This window comes from Aureococcus anophagefferens (genome assembly GCF_000186865.1).
Source record: "Aureococcus anophagefferens unplaced genomic scaffold AURANscaffold_5, whole genome shotgun sequence".
NCBI classification, from domain to species: domain Eukaryota; class Pelagophyceae; order Pelagomonadales; family Pelagomonadaceae; genus Aureococcus; species Aureococcus anophagefferens.
Window position 1 is genome coordinate 919,569 of NW_008705565.1, and position 9,518 is coordinate 929,086.

A 9,518-nucleotide genomic window follows, 5' to 3' on the forward strand; every position below is an offset into this window, starting at 1 on the left:
GCGTCGACGACGTCGCNCGCGGCCCACGAGACGACGCGCGGCGCGTCCGGCTCGGCTTCCGCGAGCGCGACGGCGGCGGCGGCGACGTCGTCGTCGTCGGTGCCGCCGCCGCGCTTCTTCTCCTCCTCGGCGAGCTTGCGGGCCGCGGCCTCGAGGAGGTCGTCGGGTGTGCTCAAAGCCCTCGCGGCCCGCTCCAAGTCCGCCTCGACGTCCGGCGGCGTCGGCGACGCGACGCGCCGCGCGGCGGCCTCGAGGCCCTTGGTCGGCGAGCTCCGCCGCGACCCGTCGAGCTCCTTCGTGGGGCTCAGCGTCCTCGCCGCGCGGTTGAGCGCCTCGGACGTCGCGTCCGTCTTTTCGCCGAGCAGCGTCCGCGCGGCCTTGTCGAGCGTGTCGGCCGTGAGGTCCCGCGTCGGCGACGCGCGCGCCGCCGGCGACCCGAGGCTGCTCCGCTTCGACTTGGCCGGCGACGGCGGCTCGTCGTCGTCGCCCTCGCCGCCGAGCGCCTTCCGGAGCTCGTCCGCCGCGGCGGCCATGGAGGACGTCGTCGCGTCGGGCGCGTCGAGGCGCCGCCGCGCGGGCGGCGCGAAGGCCGAGCCGCCCTTGGCGCCGCCGATGCGCGACATCTTCTCCGCGATGAGGCGCTTGCGCTCCTCGCTCTGGGACGCGCCGCCCGCGGGCTTGCGCGGCGCGGCGTCCTCCTCGTCGGACGACAGGCCGGACCCGACGCTCACGTGGTCGTCGTCGTCCGCGTCCTTTTTCAGCATGGCCGCGGCCGCCGCCGCCAAATCGCCGTCGGCCATGTTTTTGGCAGCCCTTTTTCACGGAGCCATCTGAAAGAGCAGCCAACTGAAATACAGCAACTTGAAGGGAAATTAACCGAGGCAAGCAACGGCATGGACATCGATGGTTGACCGGGGCAGCCCGTGAAGTGCGATGCTCGGAAACATCATGCTCCGCTGCTCGCTGCTGCTCGCCCTCGTGCGCTGGGGCGTCGGGGACATCGCCTGGTCGCAGATCAACTTCTATCCCGACAACACGGAGAAGTGCAAGGAGACGGAGATCACGGTCATCTTCGACGTCGAGGGCGGCTTCGCCGTCGGGGACCAGATCACGTTCTACCTCGGGGGCATGACGCGGGGCAACTGCGAGAACGCCAACGGCGCGGCCATCTCCGACGGCCTCGTGCTCCTGGGGTCGCCGTCGGGTCTCGAGGAGTGGTCCGGCGAGTACGTCGAGGGCACCGTCGACGGCGCCTACCGCGACAGCGAGCTGACGCTGACGGCCCTGGCGGCCGTGAACCAGAAGCCGGGCTACCGCCACACGGTGGTCATCGACCCGTCCAACGACATCCGCCCCAACTGCGGCATATCCGAGAACTCGCCGTACATGATGGTGAGCGCGTACGCGGTCAACGACAGCAAGGCCCAGTACCCGCGGCCCTTCAACTTCAGCGAGGGGGTCAAGGCGACGTGCTACATGACGGACACGAGCCTCCAGTTCCGGCCCGCGCTGCCCAAGCTCACGTCGCAGATCACCGTCGGCTTCCGCCCCGCGATGCACCTCTACGCGAACTACGAGGTCCGCGTGAACATGGCGGGCTGGACGTCCGGCGAGGCGACGGGCACCATGGGACCGGATCTCCGGAGGGTCATCGTCCGCGACGATTTAGCCGTCGTCGGCAGCTCGACTTTGTTCCGGGGCCGGTGGCGCGAGGGCTGCTGCTACGAGCAGCACAAGGCCGGCTTCCGCAACTCGACGCTGATCCTGACCGTGCGCAGCGGCGTGACGATCACGGCGGGCACGACGGTGTCCCTCGTCATCCCGGACCACCAGCTCCGGGCCCAGTGCGGCATGCCCGGCCCCTACGAGCACACCAAGTTCGAGGTCCGGGGCCCGCGCACGTCGATCGTCGACAAGCACCAGAACTACACGATCGCGGCCCCGGCGACGGTCGCGTCCGCCGACGCCATCGGCGACGGCTGCAAGGCCCTCGACTACTGCTCTGGCAACGGCGCCTGCGACCACTGCACGTCGACGTGCTCCTGCGTCGACCGCCACGGCACCTTCGACAATTCGCAGACGAACTTCAACTGCGAGGAGATCAAGTGCCCCATGGGCCACGCCTGGGCGGGCATGCCCACGCAGCCGGGCTTCGCCCACGGCGACTTGGTGCCCTGCTCGGGCACGGGGTTGTGCAAGGGCACGTCGGGCACGTGCACGTGCTTCGGGGACTGGAGCGGGCCCGCATGCGAGCGCCGCGCGTGCCCCGGCTGGGACGCGGACTTTGGGGACTGCAGCGGCCACGGCACCTGCGCTACCATGCGGGCCCTGGCCATGCTCGACGAGGCCCTGCCGTTGACGAGCCGCGAGAACCGGTCCTACGCGCACTCGAACAACCAGCGGCCGTCGCACACGTGGGACGCGGACCGCATCTTCGGCTGCGTCTGCGACTCGTCGTGGAAGGTCGGCCTCGAGGCCAACGAGACCCAGACGCCGGAGTACTTCGGCGCCGACTGCTCCTTGATGCACTGCCCGTCGGGCGACGACCCCATGACGCGGCGCGACGAGACGGACTGCTTCAACGTCACCGCGGACGGCGGCTACGGCGTCGGCAAGGTCGGCAACAAGTGCCACGTCGACTGCTCGAACCGGGGGCTCTGCGACCACGAGTCGGGCCTCTGCAAGTGCTTCGCCGGCTTCTACGGCCCGGCCTGCGACACGATCAACGTGAAGGCGCTGCAGGAGGAGTTGTAAGCACGTGCAAGTCCGTTGGCCTTTTTGGGCGAGGTGATACGTGGCGACCTTGGTGTTGTACGGTAATCGCGCTTGAACGCGCTGCAGGAGAGCCTCGAGAGCTCAGGATCCGGAGGAGTTGTAAGCACGTGCAAGTCCGTTGGCCTTTTTGGGCGAATGATACGTGGCGACCTTGATGTTGTACGGTAATCGCGCTTGAATGTGCATAATAACGCGAAGGCGACAGCCCACGCAAAGCAGCCATTCCTTCGCGTTGCGCCTGTTATGCCTGCTAAGAGCGACCTCGAAGCCGCGAAGCTGAAAGCCGACGCCATGGCCGCCGACCCGCTCCTCGACATGGCGAGCGCCCAGTACAACGAGGCGGCCATGGAGAAGACGCTGCCCGCCGACGTCTACGGCCGCTTCAAGGAGGCGCTCGTCTCGGGCGCGGCGACGTCCGAGGCGGACCAGGAGGTCATCTCCAAAGCCCTCTTCGCCTGGTCCCGCGAGCTCGGCGCCACCGACTACGCCCACTGGTTCTTCCCCATGCGCGGCGGCAGCGGCGCGGTCGGCGGCATGCTCGGCGGGCTCAAGTGCGACGCGTTCATCGACCTCGACTGGAGCTCGTCGGCGTCCATCAAGCCCTACAAGGCCATGTTCCCCGACGGGCGCCTCTACACGGGCGAGACCGACGGCTCGTCCTTCCCCAACGGCGGCCTCCGCGCGACGCACACGGCCGCGGCGTTCACGTCGTGGGACCGGTCGAGCCCGTGCTTCGTCTACGACAAGGTGCTGCGCATCCCCTGCGCCTTCGTGACCCACGACGGCAAGTGCATCGACGAGAAGACGCCCCTCCTGCGGTCCCAGGACGCCGTCGCCCGCGAGGGCCTCAAGATGCTCAAGGCCGTCGGCTGCGAGCCCAAGGCGACGACGCTCTACTCCTACCTGGGCTGGGAGCAGGAGTTCTTCGTCGTGAGCGCCGAGCTCTACAAGAAGCGGCCGGACCTCGTCAATTGCGGCCGCACGCTCTTCGGCAAGCTGCCCCCGCGGAACCAGAACGGCGACCTCAACTACTTTGGCGCGACGCCGCCGTCCGTGGAGGACCTCCTCGTGGCCGTCCAGGCCATCTGCCTCAAGCTCGGCATGCCCATGTCCGTGCGCCACAACGAGGTCGCGCCGGGCCAGCACGAGATGTCGCCCATCTTCTGCGCGTCCAACGCGTCGGCCGACGGCAACGTGCTCTTCATGGAGATCTGCACGAAGGAGGCCTACAAGCGGGGCCTCGTCGTCCTCTTCCACGAGAAGCCCTTCGCGGGCATCAACGGCAACGGCAAGCACGCGAACTGGTCCGTGGGCACGGACTCGGGCCTCAACTTCTTCTACCCGGGCAAGACGCCCGACGCGATGAAGATGTTCACGACGGGCGTCGCGTGCCTCGCCTACGGCCTCGCCCAGCACAACGAGCTCGTGCGCTGCTCCGTGGCCCACGCGGGCAACGACCACCGTCTAGGCGCCCAGGAGGCGCCGCCGGCCATCATCTCGCTCTACCCGGGCACGGGCTTCGAGCAGCACGTCGACGCGTTGATCGCGGGCACCGCGGAGCTCGACACCTACAAGGCCGAGAAGAAGCTCGCGGCGCCCGGCTGCGCGTCGGCGGCGCCCGTGGAGACGAACGTCGAGGACCGCAACCGCACGGCGCCCTTCCCCTTCTGCGGCAACCGCTTCGAGTTCCGCGCGTGCGGGTCGTCGCAGAACTGCGCGTTCCCCATCCTCGCGTGCAACGCGGTCATGGCCGCGGGCTTCTCCGCGCTGACGAAGCTGGTCGAGGGCGGCAAGTCCCACAAGGAGGCCGTCGCCCAGCTCTTCAAGGACAACCGCCACGTCATCTTCACGGGCAACGGCTACAGCGCCGAGTGGCCCGTCGAGGCGAAGAAGCGCGGGCTGCCGAACCTCAACACGACGCCGCTGGCCATCCCCGAGTTCGCGTCGGCGAAGAACAAGCAGCTCTTCAAGGACCTCCAGATCTACGCGGAGGACGAGACGGACGCGCGCGCGGAGGTCATGTACGAGAACTACAACACGACGCTCTGCACGGAGGTCGAGACCATGGTCGCCATGGTCAAGACGGCCTTCCTGCCGGCCTGCGCCAAGGATCTGGCGCTCTACGCGGCCGCGCCCTCGCTCGCCGGCGACAAGGCCGCGACCTACGGCGCGATCAAGACCAAGTGCGCGGACCTCGAGGGCCTCTTCGCGAAGAAGCCCCACGACCTCGCCGCGGAGGCGACCTACCTCTGCGACACCATCAAGCCCGCCATGGACGCGCTCCGCGCGGCCGTCGACGCCGCCGAGAGCGAGATGAGCGCCGAGATCTACCCCTTCCCGACCTACGAGGCCCTCGTCTACTCCCACCACTTCTAGGACGCGGACGCCACCAAGACACGCCCCCCCGCCGTCCGTCGGGGACGGCCGCCGCCGCCTCGTCCGCGCGCGCGGCCCGAAGACCAAGCCCCCGGAAAGGACACCGCCCGGGCCTGTTTGTGTAAACCACATCGCACCCCGACTCAGTCCTTGTTGCGGTTCACCGCGGGCAGGAGGCGCTCGACGACGTTTTCGTCGCTCTGTACGGCGTGGTCGCCGGGCCCGTGGTAGGCGAGGAGGAGCAGGGCGCCCGTCGTCGAGACGCCCTGGAAGAAGAAGTACTGGTGGAGGTCGCAGTACTGGTCCGGCGCGACGCCCGCGCCGATCTCGCCGATGATGGGCGAATTCCAGTACGCCTGGGGCAGCTGGGACCGCCGCGTGACGCCCCGGTAGGCCCAGAAGGGGTGCTCGACGAAGACGACGCCGAGGTTGAGCAGCGCGAGCGCGAGCGCGACGATGCGCGACCGGAGGCCGAGGCACACCGCGAGCACCGCGGCGACCAGGCCCGCGACGAGGCACGCGTCGTAGGCGTACATGGCCCAGGTGTGCTCCGCCGCGTGGTACTCGTCGCGCAGGTTCTTCGACAGGGCCGATGCCGCGTGGTACGCGTAGAGCGACGGCAGGAGCAGCCGGCCCGCGAGGCGGCACCGCGCGCCCGACCGCTCCTTGTCGAGGTAGCCGCGGAGCACCAGCAGCCCGCCGATGAGGGAGACGGTCTCTGCTAAAAACTCCGCGTGGTTCCACTGGCCGTAGAAGACGGGGTGCGCGACGCACCACAAAATTAACAGCTCGCAGCCGAACGGCGCCGCGGCGCCGCCGAGGACGCAGAGGCAGCCCGTGGCCTGGATGACGACCGAGAGGAGCAGCGCGCAGCGGCCGGCGAGGATTTCTTTGGTCGTGCGCCGGTAGGATTGGAAGGGCGGCAGCCCGGCGGCGAGCTGGACGACGATGAGCGCGTGGCCGTCGAAGTTGAGGACCACGCGCAGGCTATCGTCGACGAAGGTCGCCACCGTGAGGAGGAGAATGCATTGGAGCACGCTGTGCCGCCACTCGCGCACGAGGGCCTTGGCGTTCATCCCGGCGGCCTCTCAGGCTTCTCGCGGCGGCCCCATCTGCCGGGCTTTGAATCGCCAGGTTCGGCTTCAACTTAGCGCGCGCGCGCGAATGGGGGGAGAAGCATGGAGAGCCTCTCTTTGCATTTGGCTGCTGCGCGGCGTTCGACGGGGCCATGGTCACGGGAACATGCGTCTGAATGCCGGGCGCGCCCTCTCTCCAGGAGTGTGCGCCGTGACCATGGCCGCGTCGGCGTTCGATTTTTATGTGCACGCGAACTCGCTACTTTTCGACATGCTCTCTGACCGCCAGAGCAGCACTTTTTGGGCTTCGGGCAGCGTGATGGCTGGCGCGGAGGCTCGGGGTACACGTCTGGTGCCCTCGGGCTGCTCAGTTGCTGGTTTGGCTCGAAGGACGTGCGACATGCGCGCGCGGCCGCGCGGCCGCGCGCGACGCGGTTTCAGCCCGAACATGTCAGATCGACTTCCTCGGCTCCTCTGGGCCAGCCCTTGTGGCAGGGCGCTCGCGGGTCGATGGCGGACGATCCCTGCTGCTGCGCGGGGCTGCCCGGGCCGCTCACGGGCCGGGGGAGGGGCGTCGCGTCGGTCAAATCGGTCGTCCGAAACCGCTCGCGTTCTCAGCGAATCGCAATCTAGACGATGCCGCTCCTTCGCCGATGGCAGCCCCCATGTGCGCGCTATGCGCGGTCCCAGCGATCTTGCACGCGGGGGCGCGCGCGCGGTGGTAGGCGCGCTCGACTAAATTTAATGCCTCCATGCCGTCTCGGGCTGAAATCAGCGGAACCAATTACATAGAGCGAGCCGATGAGCGGAACCAAACACATACAGCGAGCCGCAACGAAATAAAACGCAACGGATAGGAAATCTCAGTGGTGCTTCCCCCCTCCTCGCGCGCGACCTAGAACCAGGGCACCTTGCCCGCGTTCTTCTGCTCGTTCCAGGCCTTGATCGCCGGGTGGTCGTTGAGCACGGAGCAGAGGTTCTTGAGCTTGGCCGCGTTGAGCACGCAGACCGGGTCCACGCCGTCGAGGACCTTCATGCCGATCCAGTTCATGAGCACGTAGACGTGCAGGTCCGCGATGGTGAGGGAGTCGCCGACCATGTAGCCGCTAGGCTGCACGAGCGCCTCGAGGAACGCGAACTTCTCGGGCAGCTTCGCGTCGGAGAGCTCCTTGCGCATGGCCGCCTTCTTCTCCGGGTCCTGCTCGCGCATCGTCGGCGCGATGCAGCGGTCGCGGATGTCCTGGTTCACGATCATGATGACCTCCTCGACCTTGGCGGCCGTCCACGGGTCCGACGGGTACAGGCCCGCGAGGCGCCCGCAGAACTGCGTTATGGCCTGCGACTGCGACAGCACCTCGCCGTCGACCTCGAGCTGCGGCACCTGGCCGCCGCCCTTGAGCTCGCCGGCGGCGCGCATGGCCCGCATCTCGTCGCCGCTCACGCGCTTGTCCTCGAAGTCAATGTTGCCGATGGTGAGCGCGAGGCGGGCCGGCTCCGCCGGGCCCTGGATGTCGAAATAGGTGAGCTTGAGCGTCGGCATCCTCTCCAGAGCGCGGACCGTTGATATTGTGGTGAGCAAGCGGAGGCCGCGATGCATGCACTTTGAGAGTGGCACTGGCGACGGTCAGCTCGCACTCTTGCGCGCGACAAGAGGCCGATGCCGCTCCAAGAGATCTCCAAGGATCTCGGCAGCTTCGGCCGATCTCCAGCCCGCCTCGTGCCCGCAGTCGTCGTCCGGGCGCTCTCCCGACGTCGTCGTCACCCCCGCGCCGCACCATGTTGGCCGCGGCGTCGCGGCGGCTGGCCGCGCGCGTCGCGTCCCGCCCCGCCGCGGCGCTCGCCCCGCGCTGCGCCGCCCGTTTCATGCACGGGCCGTCGATCCTCAACCCCTCCTTCGAGCACCCCTTCCTCCACGACGAGGCGGCGCTGCGGGCCTTCGGCCCCCTCCAGAGCGCGGAGGACATCGTCGCGTCCTGGAACGACGTCCCCGCGCCGCTCGAGCTGCCGGCCGCCGACGACGCGCTCGCGCCGCTCCGCGCGGTGAAACGGACGTTCCAGCCGAGCCTCGTCCGCCGCAAGCGGAAGCACGGCTTCCTCAAGCGCCTCGAAGATCGCCACGGCCGCAACATCCTCAAGCGCCGCCGCGCGAAGAACCGCAAGCGGCTCTCCTGCTGAGATTTTGAGCACTTTGACCCTGAACATACACGCGCGTTTCTCGAGGCCGACACATAAAAAAAAACCACGGTCCCGTTAAGGGGCTCTCGCCTTCGCCACGGAGCCACGGCCCCGGTCGCAGGTGTTCAAAGTGGCAGGCGCGGCTTGGGGTTTCGGGGGAAAATTAGGGCGGCGGCGGCATCTCGTAGAGCACGTCCGTGCGCGCGACGTATTTGGTCCCCTCCGTGACGAGGCCGCCCTCGTGCAGGGGAGAAAGGGGGTGGTGGCCGTGCAGGAAGCAGAGCACGGACCCCTTCTTCGGCGCGACGGCGAACGCCTCGCGGCCGTCGAGCGCGAACTTGGTCTGCCCGCCGACGAAGTCGTCGTTGAGATAGATGAGGAAGGTCAGCCAGGAGTAGCGCCGGCCTTCGTGGAGGTCCTGGACCAGCGCGCCGCTGGCGTCCAGGCCGCTGCCCGGCCAGCCGCCGTCCGTGTGGAACTTGAAGACGTCGCCCGCGCCGTAGCGGTAGAGCCGCCAGCGCCGGTTCAGGCCCGCGACGGGCCCCACGGGGAAGTCCTGGCCGCTCCGCGTCTGGAGCAGGATCATCGGCGGCAGCATGCGCCGCGCGCGCTCGAAGACGGCGTCGTTGAGCGCGTCGTCGACGATCCAGACGCAGTTCTCGTTGCGGCGGACGTTGCGGCCCAGGGACACGGGCGCGTCCTCCGTGTAGCCCATGGCCTGGGACGTGGCGACGATGGCGTCGCACTCGCCCGCGTGAAGCACGTTGTCGAGGAGGAAGATGCCCTCGGAGAAGTCGCGCCGCGTCACGCTCCCGGGGCCCTCGGCTTCGAGCGCGATGGCGTGATCTCTCGTCGCGAAGATGGGGATGTCGCGCCGCACGCTGCCGCTCTGCCGCGCGACGATCCAGAACGGCTTCGCCGCCTCGGTGGCGGCGCAGGTGTTCGCTGCGCCGGCGAACTGCATGCTCGCCCAGAGCACGACGAGCAGCGCGCGCGGAATGGGAGCGGCGCGCGGAATCGTGCGTCGTATTCCGACGCCTGGAGCGTTGCTACTGGCTGTGTTATGCCGCAAAAAAGGCAGCCATCGCGTGCTTGCAGGCCAATTGCAAGTGCTCT

The 9,518-nt window shown here is 68.5% G+C and overlaps 4 protein-coding genes across 4 annotated transcripts in view; 2 read left to right on the plus strand and 2 right to left on the minus strand.

The window, feature by feature from the left end:
- Positions 1-800, minus strand: part of AURANDRAFT_62567 (hypothetical protein) — a gene marked incomplete at both ends in the record, with an annotated part of 6,401 nt that extends 5,601 nt beyond the window's left edge. Inside the window, one exon of the mRNA XM_009037019.1 lies at positions 12-800. Coding sequence (XP_009035267.1) covers positions 12-800 — 789 coding nt within the window. The remainder of the gene's footprint in view (positions 1-11) is intronic.
- Positions 801-1,851: 1,051 nt separating this feature from the next.
- Positions 1,852-2,754, plus strand: AURANDRAFT_23763 (hypothetical protein; the record flags this gene model as incomplete). The annotated part of the gene is made up of 2 exons (XM_009036634.1): positions 1,852-2,463; positions 2,500-2,754. 2 exons carry the CDS (start codon positions 1,852-1,854, stop codon positions 2,752-2,754), a joined length of 867 nt encoding a protein of 288 aa, XP_009034882.1.
- Positions 2,755-3,090: 336 nt separating this feature from the next.
- Positions 3,091-5,151, plus strand: GS4 (hypothetical protein; the record flags this gene model as incomplete). Its single annotated transcript, XM_009036635.1, has 1 exon — positions 3,091-5,151. One exon carries the CDS (start codon positions 3,091-3,093, stop codon positions 5,149-5,151), a length of 2,061 nt encoding a protein of 686 aa, XP_009034883.1.
- A 1,927-nt stretch (positions 5,152-7,078) lies between these two features.
- Positions 7,079-9,366, minus strand: AURANDRAFT_71137 (hypothetical protein; the record flags this gene model as incomplete). Its single annotated transcript, XM_009037018.1, has 2 exons — positions 7,079-7,731; positions 8,596-9,366. 2 exons carry the CDS (start codon positions 9,364-9,366, stop codon positions 7,123-7,125), a joined length of 1,380 nt encoding a protein of 459 aa, XP_009035266.1.
- Positions 9,367-9,518: the final 152 nt, after the last annotated feature.